Here is a 24,263-nt window from a genome sequence, read left to right as displayed (position 1 = left end):
GAGACTCAGTGGAGGGAAACAGCAGAAAATGAGGGTAATGACATCCACCAAACAGCCTCAGGCCAGAGCAGAACCCCGACTGCTGTGAAGGGACCTGAGTCTATGTGGCATATGTTCTACTAGGTGAACCACTAGGGTACCCCAAATAACTTTTCAACCATCCAAGAGAAAACACACAGCAGCTTATTAATTCTGCAATGCAATGATCATGAGATATCTGGATGAACTTCAGAAGAAAAAATGTGGTGAAAGGACGACAGCAAAACTCCATATCTGAGGTTGGTAATCCTGCATAGTTACATTACTTTCAAGATTATTGTTGTGTCTGTTATGGTGAGAAAATTAAGTGGTTTGGCCACATCAATCATATTCTTCTGTAACTATTTGAAGACTATGGTTCCTAATTTGTCCTCATTGGGTTTCCTTTCTAGTCTTCACACTTCCACAAAGTCCTGGATACCTCCTGGTCTTGGTCATGATTTGGTCTCGGTCTCCCTCCCTCTGTAAATGTTTAGTAATTTAACCAACACCAAAAGCAGTATGGAAAAATGGACTGGGTTTTTCACATTGGAGGACCACATTATAAGATTTGAGAAAAAAAAAAAAAAAAAAAAACAGGAGAAAGGCACATGTAAAGAATGTGTTAAATTTGAAAAGAATTGGGTGAATTGTGTTTGAGAAATCAGTTGGATAAGGTGACTAAGTTGAAATTTTCATAAATTTTGAAAAAAATCCAAAAATTTAAATTCCACCATCAAACTGTGCACTGCAAATAGTGCCCGAGAAATCAGCTGGACAAAAATCTCGGACAGATGCATGGAATTCTTAGTATATTTATATACCCCTGTGGGTATAATTTAAAGGCCTCTAAAGATTATTACACAAAACACACTTATTCTGTCAGATATTTAAATCCAAATGTGATTAGTTTCTTCTGTTGCAACAGAGTAACTGGATGAACACATATTCAATCTTAAAACATATGATCTGTTGTAAAATAATAATAACAAAAAATAATAATTGTTTCACAGAACTGCTTTCTGTTTTCCTCAAATGTTTGCAACTTGTCAATTTTGTGGCTCAAATATGACCCTTGTACAAACAACAAAAAGTCAACATGCCTAATGCTAAATAAATCCACAGAAAAAGGACTTTACTATCACCAAAGATCCAGAGTGTTTGTCGAGCAGCAGAGCTAAAGAAGGCTGAGCTGTCAGACTGAAACCCATCATTAACATACCTCTCTCTATCACTTTCTCTCTCTCTTTCTCCCACAGAAACACAAACAGACTGAGATGCACAGACACACACATGCAGATATAAATTCACTGAGGAGTATTGTTGTGTGTGAGGGTTGAGCAGAGCTGTGCGCCGTTTTCCTTCATTCAGTGTCTTTAGTCATTTAAATGAGCAGAAAGCTGAGGGGAATACGGCTCTGCTTTAATGAACATCGACAGAAAGACTGAGTCTGTGGAGGGAAATGCACAAATGTCGACAACGCTGCAGCAGTGACCGCTCAGAGTTTACACCGTCTCCACGTAGACATGTGGGCTCTTCAGTTTCACATTTACATTAGTTTCTCTTGTAGTGTGACCAGTCACTGTCAACATCACAACTGCATCAGTTAAAATGAAACATCCTCTGTTTAAAGCTCGATTTCAGAGGCCAAAGCAGAAACGTAGAACCAGAGAATGGAGTGGTAGAAAAAAAAGAAATGCTTTATGAACTGAGGCAGTTGCAGCTATTGGTGAAAAGAAACAGAAAAATGCTAATTTAAATCTTTCTTAATATGTTCATTTACTGATGATGGAATACCTAATATATGTTTGCCTATAATATGGAGATTGTATCCATTAATCCTATCAAAACAAGTAATAACTGGTGTAAAATACAGTTATTCATCATTTCATGGTCATCAGATAGGACCAATTTGGACTTTCAGGAGGCTCCGTAGTGAATGTGGAAACACTGTCATCTTCTACAACATTTATTCACCAGTAAAACCCATGGAGTTGGATCAATGACAGTGGATGGACACACTGGGTTTATGTTCAATTAATGATATATTTTACTGAAAAAGTCCCTTTTTCTTCAGTTTTCTCTGTTTCTGATATAATAACCTTTGAATTTAATCTGAGCTTTTATGAACATCTACATGATCAGTAAATTAAATATAGGAAAATAGAGGATTTTGACTGGAAAAAATGCAAAATTCAGGGGATAATATTATAATAACTAGTGATAAATCACTTAGGAAAGGTTAAATAGAGAAAAATTCATTTGGGAACTGATACAAAAGTCACACTGGGTCCTTATGGGTTAATGTAAATCACAATGTGTGTTTACAGTTATATCTATGATCCGTGTCTGAAGCTTGAAAACTATAACAGCAGTACATTTCTTGCATTTCCCCTCTCATGTGAAACACTAATGTGTAAACATGTTTCCTGGATGTTACCAAAAGATTAATCCACCTTGATCTGGCATGTAGATCTGCTTTGATTTTTTATTAAAATTTATACCAACAAGCAAGGAGTTTTAAAATAAACTGTATAGTACCGGACTATAATCATATGTACCAAGTGTGTCCTAATTTCTCCTTTCACTCCATAAGGGCTGTGGCCCTCTGCCCAGCAGATGGTGCTCAAAGGCTAAGGGTAGCATCATGGGGAGGGACTGGGGCAATTTCTCAATATCAAGTTCGCAGCATACGGTCTTGTGAACTTGGTGAGTACGGTCTTGTTAAGAACGATTCCAGAGAAAGCTCTTCCGAAGAACACCAGTCTCTCTATAATTGGAACGGCTGTGTATAACTGAACTTTCCTCCCTGTGTCTGCTATATTTCCATCATTGGCTCCCTAACATATTTCCCTCAAATCACCACAATGTTATTCGATTTGATTTCAATACATTTGTACTATTTACATGTCATTTATATGTTTTACACATTTTGTATATTTTTCAAAACTGGAATACATTTTGTTGAATCCCACATTATGATAAGAAAGATATAGTTCTTGCTATTCTGCCTCTCGCTCATTTTCTAACATTATATCACATCCTCTAATGAGAGTCATCTAGTCAATTAAACATTTCTGAATTAAGTTGTCACAGAAGCTGCAGTAGAATTCCAGAGTGGAACAAAATACATCTTGGGATATTGCCAGCCAAGTCTACACAAGTGCATCCCGTAGTTTAAGCTAGCAGACAAGAACGACATCCAGGTATTTCATGCGTTCTTGGTTTGTGCGAACTTTCAAATGGAACATAACTTGGGCGCCGACTGATGACGTTTCATGAAATTGTGAGAACAGAAGAACAGACAAGAACACGTATTGAGAAATGGCCTGGGACTAGGTCTAAGGACCCTCTGCTAGGTGCCTGGGCCTTAATAGACATGAGTCCATTATTGATTGAGAGGACAGACAGGACCGTACCTGACGATCTGCAGTTCAAAGTTGACTGAAGTGTCCTCCTCCGACAGCTGGTGAACACTGAACCGCAACTCCGCCAACACCTGGACAAACGCAACGTTGGAAAAGACAGAAAGCAGGAATAAAATTAGTGATTAAGTGACCAGAACAGCACATGTAGAGAGAGTAGAGGTGGAATTAATGCAATGCAACTGTATTTTTATTACATTCAGTATTTACAAAAGCTTAGAAAATGGTGGCAAGTACAAAAATACCATCTGCTCTAGCCAGTAGATATAAAGAGGTTCTTGAAATACTCTGTTCTGAGTATAAGATGAATCAGCAGTTGGTAAATGCAGTCACTGCTAACCTTGGTTCCTCCCTTCATGGGGTTTCCCAGATCACACACCACCATCTTGGTTTGGTTTTCTTTTTTGTAAGCACAGGACAGCCTGGTGAGGGTCTGTTCAAAACAAAACACAGGACAGATAAGAGCACATTTCACCGACTGAATCCAATGTTTTCTCTGGTTCTAAAGGTGTCTGTGTGAGGTCACATCAACAATACTGTGTTTTTATTCTAAAATGGCTGAAACTACTGTGGGTGGAGATCTGTGCCCACACTAGTTTTAGCAAAGTTCAGAAATAAACTGAGCATTTCAACATACCTGAACCACCTATCACATGACCAATGGAACTGATAACACCACTGGACACTGGAATAGCAGCTTATCTACTAAGAATGTAATCAGTAATATTATAAAAAGCTGAATTTAACTACACAACAGCTGCGAACAGCCAATGGAGACAATAAGGGCAGAATTTCCTGTCCATGTTGAATTACCAGCTGGTAACCAAGGCTGACATCTTGTTTTCTGATGTGAATGTGGGTGTCTGAGTCATCATTTCTAGAAGTCTTTGTTTCCATTCATCTACAACACAACCCTGGAGTTTATAGTCTAAAACAGGGTCAGCAGTGTTGCCAACTTACCCTGCCACTAGGTGCAATCTCAGCAAAAGTGACACCTTTTCAAAGTGAAACTTATTTGTGTGGATGTAACCGGAGTATTTTTGGTTTTATTATTAAAGCTGCATACTCCTGTGGGAGAATGTGAAACGCCTTTTTGCTCCATGTACAAACACTTTTAGCAGATTATTGGTACTTGCTATGGAAAAAGAACATATCAGTCTTGCCATTTTACTTTGTCACAGGAATTCAGAATGTTAATGCTTAATATATTTGGAATTTAATTTTTACAATTCCATAATGAAATCAAGTAACTATTTTATCTGTGGGTACGGTGATCCAGAAACAAAGCAGTAATTAGGGACCGAGCCGAAAGGTAAGGCCCTCTCACACAGTGAGAGGCCTTGCCTGCAAACAAGGCCCTATTGTTTTTCGTTCGTTTTTATATTATTATTCACACACCACTTTGACCTGGATTTTGACCCCCTGAACATGCTCGAAAACTCACCAAATTTGGCACACATGTTAGGTCTGGCGAAAAATTTGATAAAATGTAAAAATTATACCCATAGGTGCCAAAATGAGCTCTCTAGCGCCCCCTAGATGCACAAAATTGGCCCTAGCACCCAGTAGGAATGTCGTAGAAACATGAACCAACGCCAAAATTTCGTCTCATCGAGCCTGACAAATCATGCACGGGTACTCATGACCTAACTCCAACAGGAAGTTCAAGAAATTGTCTTTCAAAATAAAATGCTCAAATTGCTAACTTCCAGTAGGAACGTCGTAGACACACGAAACCTATGCCAAAACCTTCATTTAATCGAGCCCAAAAAATCACGCGCTGACACCTATGAGCTATCTCCAACAGGAAGTTCGCAATATGCCTTTAAAAATAAAATTTTTAAAACTAACTCCGATTACACCGTTTGTCGTATTGACTTCTAAATAGCACCAAAAGATAGAGTGAACCCTCCTCAAAAAAGTTACTTCGCACTTTTTCCATAACTGTCTTAGTTTTTTTTTAGAAGCCCGCAAAGTTGCGATGTTTGGAACTCATTTTTCACTTTGGAGTTTTCCCCACATGTGACACATCTACGCGTTCAGGGGACTCAGCACAACTCTCACATGCAAAAATTTTTTGAGATAGGATGTACAGTTATTGATTTATAGCAATTTGTTTATTTTCATACTTTTTCCACTTTAGACTGCCATTTGACCCCCTTAACATGCTCCAAAAACTCACCAAATTTGCCATGTATGTCATGGCTGGTGAACACTTTCATACAATATCAAAATTAACCCCTTGGGTGCCAAAATGGACTCTGTGGCGCCATCTTTGTACAAAAAAACACACAAAATCTGCCCTAGCGGCCAGTAGGAATGTCACAGAAACATGAAACAAATGGCAAAATGTTGGTCTGATTGAGCCCGACAAATCATACACTGACACTCATGAGCTAACTCCAACAGGAAGTTGGCAATCTGCCTTTGAAAGTTACTCTACGTTTCTGCAATTACTGCTTATTCATTTCAGACTTTTGACACAAAAGTTATACCTCATTAAATTCCCACAAGTCTGCAGAATCCAAAAGTGAAAGAATTTTTCAGATACAACCTACGGTATGGAATTATGGCGATTTTTTGAAGACTATATTTAGTGTTCACTTTTCGTAATGACAAAGTCCCTGTAAAACTCTTCCTGGTGCACTCTTACAAGAGTGTTGTCTATAGTACAGTGGGTTAGTGTAGCTGCCTATTGAACAAGAGGACCTGGTTGAAACCCCAGGCAATCCAATTTTTTTTTTTTTTTTTTTTTTAATTTTAAAACAGGTTTTACTGCATTGTATTGTGGATACTGGAAATTTTGCACACATTCAAAAGTAAACGGACTACATTTTTCACATTTAACAATGACAAATCCCTATGAATGTCTTGCTGGTGCATATTGGCAGTGTCTGTGTATAGTGCAGTGGTAAGAGCTTCTGCTTATGGAACAAAGGGCCCTGGTTCAAATCCCAAACTATCCAAGGAAATTTTTTTTTTTTTTCCCCTCTCCCCTCTCACATTTTAAAACACGTTTTGCTGCATTGTATTGTTGATACTGGACATTTTACACACATTAAAAAGTACACGGACTACATTTTTTCAAAATAAAACCCTTATCAAAAATAATACATAATGTCTATTACATAACTTCTTTTCATTTTTATGACCAAACGCTCAACTGTTTGTACAATGTTTCTTCATTCAAAAGTACTCTTTCTCACAGACACACATGCTCACACAATAGGGTTTTTCCAAAATAATAGCCTTAAATGTGATAAATCATCACTTTTATGCTGAGTTATTCATACAATTTCAATTCATTTTTTAAACTGATTCTTTCTCTCACATACAAAACAAATGCACATACACACAGTAGGGTTTCCAAAATAAAAGTCTCATTTAAAGGTGATGGTGGTTTCAGCAGAGGGTTACTGGTGTTCTGTACAGATGTAAGGAGGACGGACACTAAAGGGTGGGAACTGGTATGGGGACGGAGAGGTGCGAGTGGAGCTGAGGTGTCGACGGTCACGGGAGGTGGATCGCGGGGGAGGCGGATCGCCTGGTGCGAGGTCCCGCCCAATGCTGCTTGCAGCTTTAATTTATGGTTGGTTTTATACAGTCATTCATCATCAATGTACATTTCAGGTGTCCTGTCCAATGATGTAGCAACTTCACTGCCAAAATCAAAATGTTACCAAGTGTATTTTTCTCTTTTCTAGTCAAATATCTCATCACTCTTAAAATAAGACATAATCACCTGAAGAGTACTTGTAAGTGAGATATAAGAACTTATTTTCAGGCAATAGATCTTGAAAATCTTATTTCAAGAAATCTTACCAAGATCATTTTCACTTGGCAGATTTTTTGGCTTGAATTAAAGGTGCGGGAGACTTTCGTGACCAATTTTTTCATCAAATCTGTATAAAACCCCAGTCATAGCCTAAGTATCATGAATCTGTAAGTCTTTCTGTGATTACTCACCTGAATTTCTTGCCTCACAGTGAACAATTTCAAAGTGCCATCCACCATAAACAAACCATGTGTTTACAAGAGCCAGGAGGTAACTGGCATCTTCGGAATTTTGTCACGACGTGCATTGTGGGAAGCAAAGGTTGTTAAAATTGGTCACGAAAGTCTCCGCAGCTTAAGCAAAAAAATCTTGAATTAAGCAAAAAAACAAAAATCTGCCAATGGAACAAGTGAAAATTATCTTGGTAAGATTTCTTGAACTAAGATTTCAAGATCTATTGTCTAAAAATAAGTTCTTATATCTCACTGAAAAGTTACTCTTAGATGATTATGCCCTTATTTTAAGTGTGATGAGATATTTTGACTAGAAATGAGAAAAATACACTTGGAACGATTTCGATTTTTGCAGTGTTGAGCATTTTTTCCAGGTAACTCTGTGTCACTTAGCATCATGGTACCCCCAGTGTTTGCAGACCACCCCATTCAAAGGATGATTTCTTTCCACGCAGAGGTACCATTCGTCTGACGTGCAGATCAGATCCTTCTTAATCATAATGAACACAGAACCAGGGTTATGTTCTTCTATTGGTGTGTTACATTATTACCTGACTGCGGACCACTCCGGTGAAGTCAGCCTGCTGAGGAGGGTAGACGTGGAGTTCGGCCTCGTAAGCCCCCTCTCCCTGGTTCTCAGCACTGACCTCCAGCGTCAGAGCATTATCATCGCCAATGTAGATCTGCTGTCGATCACTGTAACGAACAAAGGACCGATTACAGAAGGAAAGCATGTGCTACACAGATTATACTGTTTTCTTTAGCTTGGTCTGGTTTCCCTTCCATTTCTAATTAAAAACACACAGCTGGTTTGTTGACATTTAGTCTAAGATATGAATGTTACGATATGACTAAGAGGAGTTTCTCACCTCTTCACTGACAACCTCAGGTCCGGCTTACAGATGTTGTCATCTCCACAGTCCAACAGGATGTGAGCCTGAGGGAAGAGAGGAAGGAAGCATAGTTTAAAAGAAAGAAGAAAAGGGAAGACTCCAAGTGATACCAGCCGCTATTATCAAAACATGTGATTAACATCTGCGGAGTATCCTACATGGTAATTACATGGTATATGTGAGCGCGCACACACACACACGCAGACACACACACACACACAGTGTTACCTGCTTGGTGATGTTGGATGGGGCGGACATGTCCAGGATGGGCAACAGTCCGCTCTGGTCCGCAGCCTGCTGGTAGTCCAGACTGTACTCCATCACCACGGAGATGGGGGTGATCTTATCCCGAAACTCTCGGTCGTCCTGGGAGAAAGAGCGAGACATGACACAGACAGGGTTCACTGATACAAGTGAATCTTTTACAGGGTTCCTACGTTTCCTATAAGTTAAATTTCAAAACCTTTGTAAGACTACTTAGAACAGAATTTACTGCCCATTTCACAGCCGTTCCCCTCCTCTCGTGTCAATTAGGTCGAGAATGATCTTTTCTCCAACCAGGAATGATTAAATTTGCACTTCCTCTTGTTTACTTTTTGCTTGTGAGCCATCCCTTAAAGTTTCCAAAGTCAGCTTTTTTGGGCAACACACACAAATGACGGCTGCATGTGTGTCGGGCTGAATGTTCTGTGATCATTTCTGCAAAGTTAGCGATAATTGGTTCCTAATTTCAATATAAATTGTGAGGTTGGAACAAGAGGAACTAAGTAGACTAATGTTATTTTCTTTGCAACTTGGACATTTCCCAGACACATTTACACATAATACAGCAAAGGGATTTATGGAAACATAACTTATGACTTACAATATCAAATTCAATACATTTTAAAATCTTTTTTAAGGTATTAGATGCAGATTTGTAAATTCAAGACTTCAAAGATTTTTTTTATCAACTATATTTTAGAGACTTGATTAGCTGTTATTGTTGTTACTGGTCAAATTTTGTTTAAGTTTGGTTCTGGAGCTCTTTGTACAAAGATTTTCATGATCGACTACACAAAAGGCAGTATTTCTCAATTTATTTTAGCCGTAATCTTTGATTTTTCACTATGCAAGATGATGTCAGACTTTGACACCACACAAGTTTTGTCACTTTCATTTGCTGAAAGAAAACACTTTCTCTGTGCTGACAAAAATCTGAATCTAAACAACAGAAAGGATCTGTGACAATGATCACATGAATTCTGGGGCTAGTTGTGATCTAGGGTTCACCTTTTAAAAGTGTGAGGAAAAACTGAAGTCATCAGAGCACAACGGGAAGCAGGAAACATCCAACAACCAAAAGGTCAATTTTAGAAATTAAAAATATTTATATATGAAGATATTCCAAGTTTTTCAATGATAGAAGGAAAGGCTGTTGTTTTAACAACAGTTGAATAATATTCAATGAGTTACGCACATTATCAAGCCACCTTATAATCAAATGATTATTCAGTGCATGCTGTGAATATATCAGCGTGGAAATGCTGTCAATGTGACTCTAGTCTAGTCTAGTCTTTAGTGTCGGTGTTTGCTGTTGACTTAACTCACTCTCAGAAAGACGGGCTGCTCCTCACAGGTCGGACCTCTGCCGTTCGACACCGTCATGTTCTTAGAATACTGAAAGGTCCGACTGTGCAGGAAGAGGACGCGTTTAGTCGCCTCCTTCTGCTTCAGACGGTCCAAGATGAGGTCCACGCGGAATGCTAGTGTGTGAAAGGAGTAATAAAAAAAAAAAAAAAAAAAAAAGAGGTGGGTGGGTTTGATGGGTGGGTGGGTGAGATGGTTTAGGTGATTAAGATAAGACAAGACAAGAATTGCAAGTGGTTGTAATCTATTCAAAAGAAATTATTTCTGTTATTTTTATTTCTGTCATGTAGTTTTCATTGATTAGCCATTACATATTTATAAAAGAAATCTGTCAACAGTGACATTCAAAGGTCTCATATTCACATATGCCTTTTCCTAAGTTTCTTTAAGAGTTAAGCAGCTTTTTCAATCAAAATATTTAATTCAGGATCATTATTACTATAATTACATACAAAACTTTGTGTAAATAGAGCTGATCTGACATTCTTTTGACTTAATGGTTTGGGTGTGCTGAAGCCTTGTAGTAGAAGGAAAAACCCTGATCACATGAGAAATGATGAATTAACTACTGCAGCTGTGGTTGTGTCTATTTGACACTGAATAATTTGGATCTGCATTCACTTCACATTTTTCTATGGCATCATTTGGCAGATACGTTAACGTTAGTTTAACTTACTGAGAGTATCGGGAGCCCCTCGGCCACTAGCCTTCAGGCAGTACTTCACCTTAAAACTGAAAAACACAAATATAGCAATCACTAACTCCCACATATTACTGTTTCTCTTTATATTTGCAGGAAAATTTAATAATCGCATATTCACAAACTCAAAATTGACATATGAATATAAACCTGTAACATTTATACTGTATTCAACTTTATGTTCTGATGTCAGTATAAGCTAAAATATTGTAAACAACATGAAGTGTAAAAGTTCCAGATTAAGATTCAGTCACTGAAAACCAAATGACAGTAATTCCTCTTTTTGTTTAGCAGCGACTAATGACATGAGAGACATTCAATTGATCCTTAATGGGAAATTAACTGATGTCCAGACTAATAATGGGATATGATTATTAAAATATGAAATATGTGTGAACTCACCAGGACACCTGTGTGCTGGTACTAGGGATTGTGCAGGTCTTTTCTTCGGGGTTGATGATCTGAGGTGTCATGTCTAACGTTGCATTCACACCAATTACTGGACGGGCTCTGACACACACACACACACACACACATAGACAGACAATTACATTACAGCGACAGTTACATGACACTTATTCCAAAAGAGATTTCTGATAAGCTGTTCAAGCGGCGACTGAAAATTAATATTCCACAATAATTCCTGTTTATGTAAGCCTTCCACTGATGGCAGATGTTCAAGTGTGTTAACAAAGACTCCCTCTTTCATTCTTTCAAGCTGTTTCTTAAAAGGTCGGCTTTTCAATATTTCCAAAAACCTGTTGATATCCTGTTTCATAATATTTTAAAGTAGATGTTTTTCCATCCAACTAATGTGGACTTTTTTAGTGTATGCATGTTGAGCAGAGGGGTTCTTTATCTCCATTCCATTAGAGCATAAACAGGAGGGTTTGTGTCAACACCTGCAGTAAAACCCACAAATGAGATGCATATTCTAAAAATTCTGTACGCATGCCCAACGAATCATCATAAAACAAGAATATCAGCATTTCCATGTCTTAGTTGAAAATTGCTCCATTCAGAAAAAGGCACGATTCAGAATATTCTGTTTATGTTGTGCCTATCCAAATATAATGCCATCATATTCAGAGTAACAGAATAATACTCCTTAAATAAGTACATTTAAACCAGCGAACTCATTTATTCAGTTAGATTACCTTTAATGCTGCTTGAGGATGTAACATCCCAAAAACAATGGGGAATAAGGGGAAAACAGGAGCCTAAATCAGAGTGAATCTGAAACTGTGACAAACTGTCCATAAATTGTTTAATGGGCTTTTCTCTAAAGTAAAAATAGTTCAATATGGTGCAGCTTTTCTCACCCTGCAGCATCACACCATCTGTTTGACCGATCAAACAAAGCCTTCTCACATGTAATTAGGGGCTCGGGCACTGACACGAGCCACCGATTATTCTTCTGCTCGTTTCTTGATCTTATTATTTATAGCTGCAGTTTAGTTTGCAAATGTTGCTGTTGCAAAGGAAGCATAACCTGATCCAAAGAAAATAGAAATTGACTGAATTTAAGGAAAATTAATAGCTGGTAAAATAAAATTACCGCTAGCAGTTTGATGTATAGATTTTTTATGTAGGTATTTTGGGCATTTTTGCTGTAAAAAGAGACTGGAGAAATAGGGGGACGATGTGTAGCAAATGATCCTTCGTGGACCAGGAATGGAACCCAGGTGGCTGCTGTGATGCCTGAGCCACCGGGGCAGTCCTGTGCTTTGATTTCTATGTGTATCTATGGTTGGTCAGAAAGTCTGTTGGCCCTGATGATGTTTAAAATGCAATATCTCAGGAACAGTTTCAAGGAATTTCATTAAAATTGGCACCGATGTTCAGGTGTACCAAAAGTCAAAGTCATTGTGACTTAACAAAACCTGTTTTTGCCACAACTCCTTGTAATCGAGAAAACAGATTACACATGAACAGACTGAAATGATCAGTCCTTAATTGCAATTAGATCTATTGAATAATTACTTCAATTAAAGATTTACATTCACTGATCCAGATTTATGTATTTATTTATGTATTCATACTTTGATTTAGATATTCTTATTATCACTTAGAAATATGTATTAAAATTTGGTTAACAGAGTCTTAACATTTTTGCCTGCTTTAAACTACCTTTAATATATCAGCCTTTAAAATGCACTATTGGTCGACCTCTAATAGAGAGTACTTTGTTACCTTTGCCAAGGAATGGCGGAGGTTATGTTTTCATCAGGGTTTGTTTGTCTGTTAGCAAGATAACTCAAAAAGTTATGGACGGATTGGATGAAATTTTCAGGAAATGTTGATACTGGCACAAGGAACAATGATTAAATTTTGGTGGTGATCGGGGGTGGGGGGTGGGGAGCTGATCTGCCTTGGTGGAGGTCTGCGCTCTCCGAGTGCTTTTCTAGTTTCATATTTGTTTAATGGTTTAAAACATGCGCTGCATGACACAGAGCCCCTTTTATATTAAGTCAATGTGTTGATGCAATATTGTGTTTCCTTCATGTTTATATTTGATGGAATGGTACTTAAGTTGACTCCACTCAAGACTCCACACAACAGATTTGGTATAAAATATGTCCTTAAACATAACTGGTCAGTAATTTGATTCCGATAAAAGCCAGTAAATAGAGACAGAAAAGAAGCAGAAACGCTGATGGTTCAAAGGATTACTGCAGCACTGAACGGGTTAATGCATCCTAATGGCGTCTATAAAGCCAGTAGGAGAAGAGTGAATGAAAGCAGCAGCTCTTTGATATCAGAGGTGGCCTTGCTCATTAAATGTCTCAGCTTCCACAAGCAGCTTCATACATCCACAGCAGGGGAGGCCGCATTGCACACATCAACACAAATACACACACTGTATGATAAAGAATTTGATTACCTGTATAAAACAGCTTTGTCTGCTCCGAAAGCTCCCACTATTAAATCTGCAAGACAACAGACACATCAGCTTTTTCTTTAACAGCAGCAGTGAACACGTGTTGATTAGTCTCCTGCCGTGATGGTGCGTACGCTCCTGCACTGGTGAGCATAAGTGTGTACCTGGGTATCCGTTCTGGTCTATGTCAGTATTTCCTGTCATGGAGTATCCAAAGCTAGCGGGCATGTAGCTGGATGCCCATTTACCCTGCAGGACCTGTGAGACCAGACACAAAATACTACATCAATCTAAACGTGAAATACTGAAGACAACTTTTCTGAGCTTTGTTCTCATTATATCAACGATGTACAAGAAAGATGTGAATGTGACTGATCAGTCGATAAAAGATGCCAGAGTAGCATCATGAGACTGCTCAGACTACTGGTTTAATCCACTTAGAAAAATTAAGTTATGCAACACGTGGTTCTGATGAATATCCTTTGTGAGAGCCATTTATAGACAATCTGGGGTCACAAGTTTAATATAAAAAGAAAAAAAAAACATGTCAGTCAGTGACAAGCACAAAAATGTGTCATTCTTGATGAAATATTAAATAATGGATTAATATATCTTTGAAATTGTTACATATCTGTAAGGGATTTAACACTTTTCCTACCAGAAAGACAGTTATCATGTAAGAATAAAAAAAAAAAAAAAAAAAAAAAAAAAAAAAAAAAAAAATATATATATATATATATATATATTATATATATATATAAATAAAAAATAATAATAATAATAATAATTTGGCTGAACTATTTCATTCATTCATTCATAACACTTTTCCTACCAGAAAGACAGTTATCATGTAAGAATAAAAATATATATATACATATATATATATATATATATATATATATATATTTAAAAAAAAATTTTAAAAAAAATGAATGAATGAATGAATAATAATAATAATTTGGCTGAACTATTTCAATACTACACAAAAAAATGAGAAACTGAAAGCTTGTGGAGAAATTATGTTTTTAAAGAAAGATTCTTTGTTCTGGTAGTAAATTATTTATATTCATTAACTTAATTTCAGAACTGTCACTGGTGACATTTTTAATACACATATTAGTGATGATTTTCATTCAAATCTAAAACAGCAAATACAAGTTCCCATCAACTTAATATAAATATTTTTCAAGGTTTGGTCCCCCCCCCCCCCAAATAAAATCTACAATTTGAACTGAACTGTGAGGGTCTACCCAGAGTTGCTGTGTAATGACCCATGTTAGTATTTAATGGAAAAACATGTAACATTTTCTCCTAAAACACTAAACAGACTCCTTCTTAATCATCTCTCTCAACCCCTGGGTTTTCCTTTTCCTCTTGCTTTGCTGTGTTCAGGATGTTCTGGGCATCAGTGGTCAGATAGCGCGTTTAACATTCAGCATCTGTGCGCCAGAAGAATATGAATAAAAACAAAGCAACTTGTTTAATAACTCTCTCTCCTCTTTCGCACTTGTCACTCACTGTTCAGTTCTGTCTAAGAGGCAAAACTCTGGGCAAAGCACACACACATCCACACACTTCTTTCTCCTCTAACTGACCTGTTATGACACACAGCAGAAATGAGCTTGTGTGTCAGCTGTGTTTTACCTCTACAACATTCCCATAGAGTTTTGCAAAGGTGTGGGTGTGTTTATTTGAGTTTTTAGAATATAACCGCTGCGGCAGAATCAAGAAATATTTTTCTATTTCAGTTTTTTTTCCTTGCTTGTCCCCCATTTTCAAAGTGAAGAGGTGCCAGGATACAACAGTTCTGTTTCCAAAGACAAGGCAGAAAAGTTACAGAGTTTGCCTTTAAAAACACAACAGAGACACATGCATCTGTCTGAGCAAAACTCTTTAGTTTGACGTAGTGATGTGGTTGTGGTATTTACCTGGGAGGCTGAAGGGTCAGGCCCCCGGGGGCGGCCATTGTGGATGTAGACTAAGCCATGGTGGTCGGGACCTCCGTACGGGGCAGAGATGGCCACATCTGGAAGGGAAAGAAAATGATGAGATCAGATATCCTCAGGCTGGAGCCAGGGTTTTACCCATGGACACGTCAGTGGTGCGTGTGTGTGTGGGGGGTGCAGTTCTGGTGGTCTGTCTAACCGTTGAAGCCGTCCATGTCCAGGTCTCCAAGCGCTGCGATGGCAGAGCCATATCTAGCGTAGACCTCCGTCCCTGTCAGCATCTGGGATGGATGAAACGAAAACCCACCTCGACCCAGGAACACGGACACCTGGAGGACATACACAAAACCTGTCATGCCTGTCACCATTTGATATGGTTTCCATTTATTTTTCTAATATGTCAAATTTCAATAGAATGTCAGTACCAAGCTCTTTTACACAATGTTAAGTTATGATACTGAAGGACGCCTAAGTTAACAGTTATGAAACTCTTTTCATGTGGAAAGAGTCTGCAGATTTTTACAGATGTTCAGTGACTGATTATGTGGGATATGATATCATCTATGTGACTTCAGAGTAAAGTGGCTTCTCTCCAGGAAGCTTAAAGATCAGATGTGACAGCTTTGGACTCTAATCTTCAGTCCGATTCCTCTGGAGAAAATGATGACTTTAAAATGTCATATCCTGCCTGGTTAGATGTGAGAAGAAGTGTAATGTATATATTGAACAAAGTCTGTGAGACACCACATTTACAGTAATGCTTTTCACATAGTAATTCGACCCTTTTTTTCCTCTAATTTTTAGGTAATTATTTCTGCATTTGTCCTACCTGTCCCACCTCCCTCAGTTTGCCGTCTGATCCTCTGTCCATGAAAAGAGGTGCACCGACCAACAGATCTATCAAACTGACAAACAGAAGGAAAGAAAACATAAAGGATGAACACTTGCAGTGACTGATAATGAAGGAAAAAGACCTGAGGACACCATACTGAACCTGCATCACAAACAGAATTCACAAGAACATACAAGATAAGGGAGACAAATACTTTCATTTCTGGTCTGACTGACGTGCTTCATAATTGCAGCAATTACATAATAATCTACTATCCTGGAGAAGAAGGAGGATGTGTGAGGGAATGAATGTATGGATGTTGATATGTGAGTGATGCATATTTTGTTTTTATTATATATTTATATTTTACAGTTATTAATACTATTCATTACTATTGCTATTTTATGAGTCCGTATACTGATAGCGCACCTGAATTTCATTGTACATTCCTGTATAATGACAATAAAGTATCTTATGTCTTATGTCTGTAAATTTTTTCTAAGTCTAAACAATTATTGCATCGAGTTTAACACTAATCTACATGTAAGGAACTACTTTCATAATGCCTACTGAAGTAATCTGGATTACATTAGGATCCATAACACCAAAGACTGTTGCTCGTGTGTCCAGACCCACAGCTCTGTCTCCATAGTATCCTTCATCATCTTAGGGACAGCTGCAGAACATGTGTGTCAGTGATGTTGGATAAAACCCACAAAGCTCAAACTAATTCTAAGGTTAATGCTGCACTTTGAGCCCAGTTTGCTGGTGGTTTTATTGACCACAAACACCTGCCCCTTTACAGATATAATGCATTTACAGAAACACACACACAAATGTTGTAATGTGTATATACGTATATAAATACATATATTACAGCACAAATACATTTCTTTCCCTCATCAAATACAACAGAAAACTGTGTGTTTGAAATCATTTGTGGTCTTTTTAACCTTTTTTTCCACTGGTAACCTGATGTATTTAAAGTGCATTACTACTGCCAAAGAACAACTGAGGACATCATAGTCTCTAGCATAATAGAGCAGAATTTAAATAGTGTATTTTGTAGGTGCTGGACAGAAAAACATTAAATACGACAGAACAGAAATCTGCACATCAGTAAAAATCTATTTAGGTTTTTCAACAAGCTGTGACTTTTCAATTAACTTTTAGCTATTTTTAAGACTATGTAAATGCCACGACCAAGTGGATATATGCATTTAGTCAGCACCATGTTTATGTGTTTATTATACATGAAGAAAATAATTCATATTCCAATTATTTTCTCTGTTTCTAAATATCTGCCTTCCTTTTTACAGCTAATCCAAGAAAGAGGAGTTAAAAGTATGATAATGTCAAATGGCGTGTTTTTTCACTTTATTTTGCCTACTTTACAATACTTTGACACAAAACTGTTTGCAGAAAGAATAAAAAAAATCTTGAATGGTAGTTCAGATTACACACAAACCTCACTTACAGTACTACTGTAAAGTTCAGCACAGTGCTTGAACTGAAAATGGGTCACAGACGCCATTTTTATTAAGTCGCAAATTGGCAGCATAAAATACATAACAATGGTATGAAGCCAAGAAGAGCATTCTTTTTCATTACTACAGTTAATAGAAATAGTCCATTTTTTTGTGAGTTCATGTCAACTTGAAGGCAGCAGAGTGAATTTATTCAGTGATATTTTGATAATCATTAAGTCAATAAAAATGCAGATGTTATGGCACATAAGTATCTAAAAAATTCGGGAAGGTCTGCTCTAAATGATGATACACTCTCCCATCCAGTTTATATTTTTGTAGATCAGCTCTGACTGACTGGGAAAAGCTTATGCATCAGTTTGTTTCTAGTAACGTTTTCCTATAGAGGTTAACGGATGTTATAAGACACTTTAAGTCCCTTTAAACAGAGTAGCCAGAAGCTGTGGCAGCAGATAATGACAGAGCTCAAGTTCATTAGAGTCGACCATTATGAACATGTGACTCCCCACGATACAAAATGTTGTAATTACTGACAGAACACAGTCTTACCCATCGTTGTTAACGTCAGTGGCAGCTACAGAGTGTCCAAAGTAGGCAGCCATCTACAAAACAGAGAGTAGAGCAACACTGTCATCAGTGTGAGATCAGCTGCTGTTACTTTTATATGTTAAATATGTGTTGATTTTCCACAAAAATGGATGGTACAAAATGAGCCAACTGTTCAGCAACGGGCTAAAATAACCAGGGACATTAACAAAATGGAAAAAGTCACCTTCACTGTAAAATTAGAAATATTTGTCAAACATTGGGAAAAATGGGAAAACTATGTGAAACAATACATGCCAAATGTTACCTTAGTTACATAAAAGGAAACTATCCGATATAATATGTCCTTTTTATACTTTTTATTTTTATTCTGTATTATTGCTCATAATCTTTCTTTTTCACTGAATGTTTTACAAAGCTAGATATGTCCATGCTGTTCTCTCTCTCTGGATGTTTGAAGAAAAAAAAAAAAAAAGATAGAGAGAATTAGCTAAATCCCAAAGAAAGTGGGACAGAGACAACCAGAAACGTATTAGCCTTACTGCACCTTGTTTGATGGAGAATGTGTATTTAAATATGTGCACTGTGAGGAATATGTGACAGATTAATGTGACTGGAAGATGATATGTCTCTTATGCTTAAAAAAGAGGAAATTTAAAAAAAAGCATTTATTTTCATTTCAGACTCAGAAGAGAATAAGGATCATATTTGAGACAGAGCTGCAAAGATGGAAGGAAGGACAGGACAGTGCAGAGGAAGTCTGTTATTATCTCTGCCAACATGTGTTAATAACAGCTTATCCTCCCCTCCATGTTTCTGTCCTTTTTCCTTCTTTCTCCAACCCTGCCTGACCTTTTACTGTAATTCAACATACTGATGCTCATATTCCCTGGTTTTTAATATAAATTGCACTTTAGCTTTTAGCATAATGCTACACATGTCCGTCCAGACCTGCGGTCCTGTGAAGTTGACCATGGACTCCATGTTGAGGCCGTTGAAGATATTCACCTAAAACATCAAAATCAGAGTATTAAACAAATTGCTTCAGAAATGTGGAGCAGTAGTTACAGAGACTGGTGATATCTGATACACATGAGAAGTTTCTGTAGGTTTCAAGTTAAATGTAAGACTTTTTAAGACCAATCACTTGAAGCCGAACTATTCTGTTCTGATGATCAATAACTGACTTGAATAGTTACAAAATGGTACTTTTTTCAGTTTAAAAATATTCACAAGTCTGTAATTCCAACTTCTGAAATGCTGACATTTTCTGGTTTCTTTCTTCCTCTGTGATAGTAAACTCACTAACTTTGGATTATGGCAAAATCAGACATTTGACGATGCTATCTTGGACACTATGACAGTTTTGTTACATTTTATAGACCAAACAATCAATTAATTAATAAAAAACAGTGTAATTAATTACAGAAATAATCATAATAGAAATAAATCATAATATGAATAATATAAGAACAGATTAAAACAAACTAAAGACATAAATCTAATAATGTCTGGCAGCAAAGTTTGCATAATTATGAGTTTCAAGTCAAGTCTTTTGTTTGTTTGTTTGTTTTTGTTTTCTTCTAGTTTACTACTTAACCTATACACAACCAAAAGACCTACTATAATTGCAATTTAAACATTCAGTACTTTTAAAGCCTAAAATTCAGATTTTTGCGGGAAATGCAGAAAACCCCTCTAAGGACTGGATTGCAAAAAAAGGACATCTTTTATCATCTTTTAAATGTCTTCATTTCTCACTGAATAAACTTCTTAAAAAGATAATTAACAATGATTACACTGGATAAGTTAGCAGCAAAACAGACTGTATTGGATAATCAGTAAATCAATATCAATAGAAAGTTAGTTAATTAAGATTGAAAATAACATCAACAGCCATTTTATGAACATTTAGTCTCTATCTTAACCAGGGATCTACATTCCTTTAAGACTCTTTCTTCTACTCATGCGCTTTAATATGACTTAATACTTTTTTAGACTTACATATCCCATTGCTTTGTCCCCTCTGGGTACCCCGGTCACATAATCTATAGAGATGAAAAAACACAGCTCAGTGTTTGTGACTATTTATGTGCTTATACAAGCAACTCACTGAAGAACAACTAGACAGCCTTCTTACCGTCCTTCCCATCGTCATTGAAGTCTCCGACTGTCACGGAGTATCCTGGGGATTAGAGAGAGACGTGACTTCAGAGACTGCAGAGGCATGCAGTTATTTTAGAAGTACTTAGGGATAAAACTAACTAATAATAGTAATAAAAATGATTGCATTTCTATAGCTCTTTTCAAGGCACCCAAAGCACTTGACATGGAAGTGAAAGGATATTGTGCATGAAATAACAATAATGGCAGTTTGATACCGTTTTGAAAGTTAAGATCCAAAAACTACCATTAGTTCCTGACAGTTTCACACAAAAAACCCAAGAGGTATTACTGTTAAATTTACCAAAAAAGTCACAAACTTATGAGAAAATCTGGAATATTTGCTGAGGTTATCAAGTCATACATTTGCAAAAAGAAAATATTAAACTCAATGATGTACAAATGTATGAGGAGGTTAAATTACATCTTAAATGTCAGAAATGTTGAGTTTTTTCACAAAATATTATACCTCCATGTGATCTTTTCTAGAGTTGGCTCATGTTTTAATTATTAAGTTTACTTGCATTCTGAATATGTTCTCAGACTTTAACTTAAAGGTCTGAAAGATGATACTGAATAAAGATATGTGTGACTGTGTGGTTACCTAGGTAACTGTCGTCGTACTGAGCGCTGGCTGACTTGGTGGTGAGGGTGTTTCCATACGGCGTGATGTAATCTCTGCTGAACCGGTTAAAAATCTCTGATATGTCATCGGAAATCAGCTGGCCTGGGGAGAGAAAACAGCTCATTAGAACAAAAGATACAAAGCAGGTGAAAGAAAGGAAGATGAGGGGGAAAAAAAACAGAAAGAACAGCATTTACCCTTTAAGCGCCAAAGTCACAATATTGCAACAAGCAACATAAATGAATGACACTGACCATAGCTCCAGATAGAGTTGCCAAATCTTGTTATCACCTTCCACCAATAAATGGCGGACATGTACCCCTTCAATCCTAACACCATTTCAAGACATGTTTCTATTCAAAGTGAAGAAGAAAATCCAGTTCGAAAGGTATGGTCCAAAGTTAGTTTAGTGACTAAGCAAAGTTTATGTTTTTTGTTTTTTTTGTTTGTTTGTTTTAGTTTTGCTAGATAAGAACATATTTAGCTACTCTGGTGCTTGGCTAAAAAGCTACTAAAATTTATTGCATTTTACTTTCTACTAGTGATTACATTCATTTATTTCAAGGAAAATATGACAAAAAACCAAAACACAAAGAAAACTTCCATGTAAGTTTGTTCAAAGTTCAATTTCACTAAAAGTTATACAATGTAATATGGCTGCCACCCTGTGACGTCACAATATGCAAGTTAGATGAGTACATTTACTCCCTCATAAACTTTGGGTCATACCTAATATTCTTCTCATTTATAGTATGACTATCTCTAACCATTTCCAAGCTACAGCTTTCTGAAATCTTGATATCAAAATTGAATATTTTCTGAAAGACAAAAAAAAACAAAGGGAAAAAGATACAGGCTAAAGAGACTGAGGTGAACGACGAAGGAACCTAGAGAATTAGGGAAAAATATGAAAAAAAAAGGCAAGAAGAATGGAACAAAAAATGTGAGTGCTAAGGAAGCATATGCCCAGGAAGATAAGAGTAGAGTATGAAAGAAGTCACCAGATGTACAGTGTAAACATAGGACTGGAACAAGGCAAAAGGAGAAAATTCAGAACAGAAAATAGCAGCAGGAGTTAAACAATATATGGAGGAAGAGCACAACGTAGTCAAGTATGGAGCAGGAAAAAAAGAACACAGAAGTCTGTTTACAGGCTGATCCAGTTTTGGTTAAGGAAAAGCACACACAGCTTCTAATTAAATGAGCCACACAGCTGCCACAGACTCAGAGTGTTAACAACTGTCTAATCAGAAACAGAGCTGTGTGCCAGTACGTACGCGAGTGTGTGGTTTGTTGTTGTGAGTGTTGACTCAACAGGAAATAATAATTAGACTAACACACCCCAGGAAGAGCCTGGCCATACAAGGAGAAGAGGGAAAACATGTATGTGTGTGTGTGTGTGTGTGTGTGTGTATGCGTGTGTGTGTGTGTGTGAGAGAGACTGAGTCAGCACTTGGGCTATAAGGGCCACATTTCGGCCTCTGTGTCACACCCTAACGTCAGACGACCAGACAAACACAGATTATGAAACGATGCCGATACAAACCCACACCTTGTCTGAACCCTAACCTGCCCGGACCTCACCTGCTTATTAAACTCTTAAAGCTGTGATGATACACACATCGGTTCAGTGGGAGGTAATGCTGGCTGATGAGTCTGAACTTGTAGGAACACCGCCAACTCCATGAGCTGTCAGGCTGCTCACCATATGTAAGATTTGTATAGAGACGCCGAACACAAACTCACTTCTGTAGCTTAAGCGCATACTGTAAAAACTGTCTTTTAAGGGTCCTATCAAGTGAAAGTGAACATCAACATGAAAAAGTATTTGCATACATCATTTATCAAGTGGGCTCATTTTATAGCTAAAGATCTGTATTTTATGGAACTGTTATCCTTTTTAAAATAGTAGAAAAATTGTAAGATTGTAAAATTGTAGAAAAAGTTACAACCAGTTTTATCAATTGTACCTTTTACACCATAGCCATGCCTCAGACATAAACATATAGCTCGAATTTGACGCAAAAAATTAAATCTAAAAAAATGTGAAAATGTAATCAATCTGTCACATTTAAAAAGACTATCTGTGAACTGTTACTGAGAGATCAGTCTTTATTTGTAATTTACCTACACAGGTTTGATGGGTCGAGTTGCAGCAAGAAAGCCATTGCTGAGACTTCAGAACAAGAAAAAGAGGCTTGCCTGGGCCATGAAACACCACCAGTGGACTACTGAAGACTGGAAGAAGATGTTACGGACTGATCAAACCTGCAACTGGAAGTCTTCTCTTCACAGATGAAACTGAGACTTGCTTACTACGACCACTACTGAGCTGTGCTTGAAGCTGTTGTCCTGTGAGTCGCCTATCACGCAAGCTGTTGACTCAGAAACTTGTCTTCTGATTCTGTTGTGTCTTTGGCTCTGCCAGACCTCTTCCTGTCAGCATTTCCCCCAGTTTCTGAGTGCCTTTGGATGGTGAAGGAAACTGGACTTACTGACACCTTGACTTTCTTGGCAATTTCTCTGTAGGAAAGACCTACATTTTTAAGTGTTCTGATGGTCTGTCTCTCTTCTATCGTTAATTGCCTTTTCCTCTTTTCCATTTTTATAGTAACACACTACTTTCTGCAGTACAATACTGTAAAAATAATGCTCCCAACGGTATGGTACCAAAGTGTGTTCCAACACTACTTTTATGCAGACAGAGGGGGTTGGAAGTAATTAAGAAACATTAGGACACCTGTAGGAATTGGTAGCACCAACTTTCGAGGCTTGATCAACCTCCATTGCTGCAGAACTGCTTTAAGTTGTTAACCCATTTTTTGTTTGCCTTTTTGTATAATTCTGAAATGTACATTATTTTTCAGTTTTGTTTAACCTTACCTTTTTTTTTTTTTTTTTTTTATCTCTGGCAGTTCACTGCTTACCTTTGTACCATTTCAAGCTGTTCATTGGACTTGAACTGCTTGAATTTCAATACAAAACTGGAAAAATTGGGGTGTTCTAAAACTTTTGACCGGTAGTGTATATCAGTATGAACCACCACAAGGTGTAAATAACACTGTGTTAGTATTAAATACATTAAATAAAGCATTGTGATTATATCTGGC

The 24,263-nt window shown here is 37.3% G+C and overlaps 1 protein-coding gene across 1 annotated transcript in view; it reads right to left on the bottom strand.

Annotated features, from left to right (window-relative positions):
* LOC115412752 (integrin alpha-V-like) overlaps positions 1–24,263 on the bottom strand; it is a 57,016-nt gene that overhangs the window by 10,484 nt on the left and 22,269 nt on the right. Inside the window, 18 exon segments of the mRNA XM_030125392.1 lie at positions 3,438–3,517; positions 3,784–3,876; positions 8,003–8,147; positions 8,321–8,388; positions 8,573–8,710; positions 9,935–10,089; positions 10,650–10,705; positions 11,076–11,183; positions 13,558–13,603; positions 13,719–13,812; positions 15,483–15,580; positions 15,700–15,829; positions 16,330–16,405; positions 18,369–18,421; positions 19,317–19,373; positions 20,370–20,413; positions 20,506–20,550; positions 21,133–21,255. Of these exon segments, the coding sequence (XP_029981252.1) occupies positions 3,438–3,517; positions 3,784–3,876; positions 8,003–8,147; positions 8,321–8,388; positions 8,573–8,710; positions 9,935–10,089; positions 10,650–10,705; positions 11,076–11,183; positions 13,558–13,603; positions 13,719–13,812; positions 15,483–15,580; positions 15,700–15,829; positions 16,330–16,405; positions 18,369–18,421; positions 19,317–19,373; positions 20,370–20,413; positions 20,506–20,550; positions 21,133–21,255 (1,609 nt within the window).

Source organism: Sphaeramia orbicularis, chromosome 21, assembly GCF_902148855.1.
Source record: "Sphaeramia orbicularis chromosome 21, fSphaOr1.1, whole genome shotgun sequence".
NCBI classification, from domain to species: Eukaryota; Metazoa; Chordata; class Actinopteri; order Kurtiformes; family Apogonidae; genus Sphaeramia; species Sphaeramia orbicularis.
Note: the sequence above shows the minus strand (reverse complement) of the source record. Positions and strands in the feature narration are given on the sequence as shown.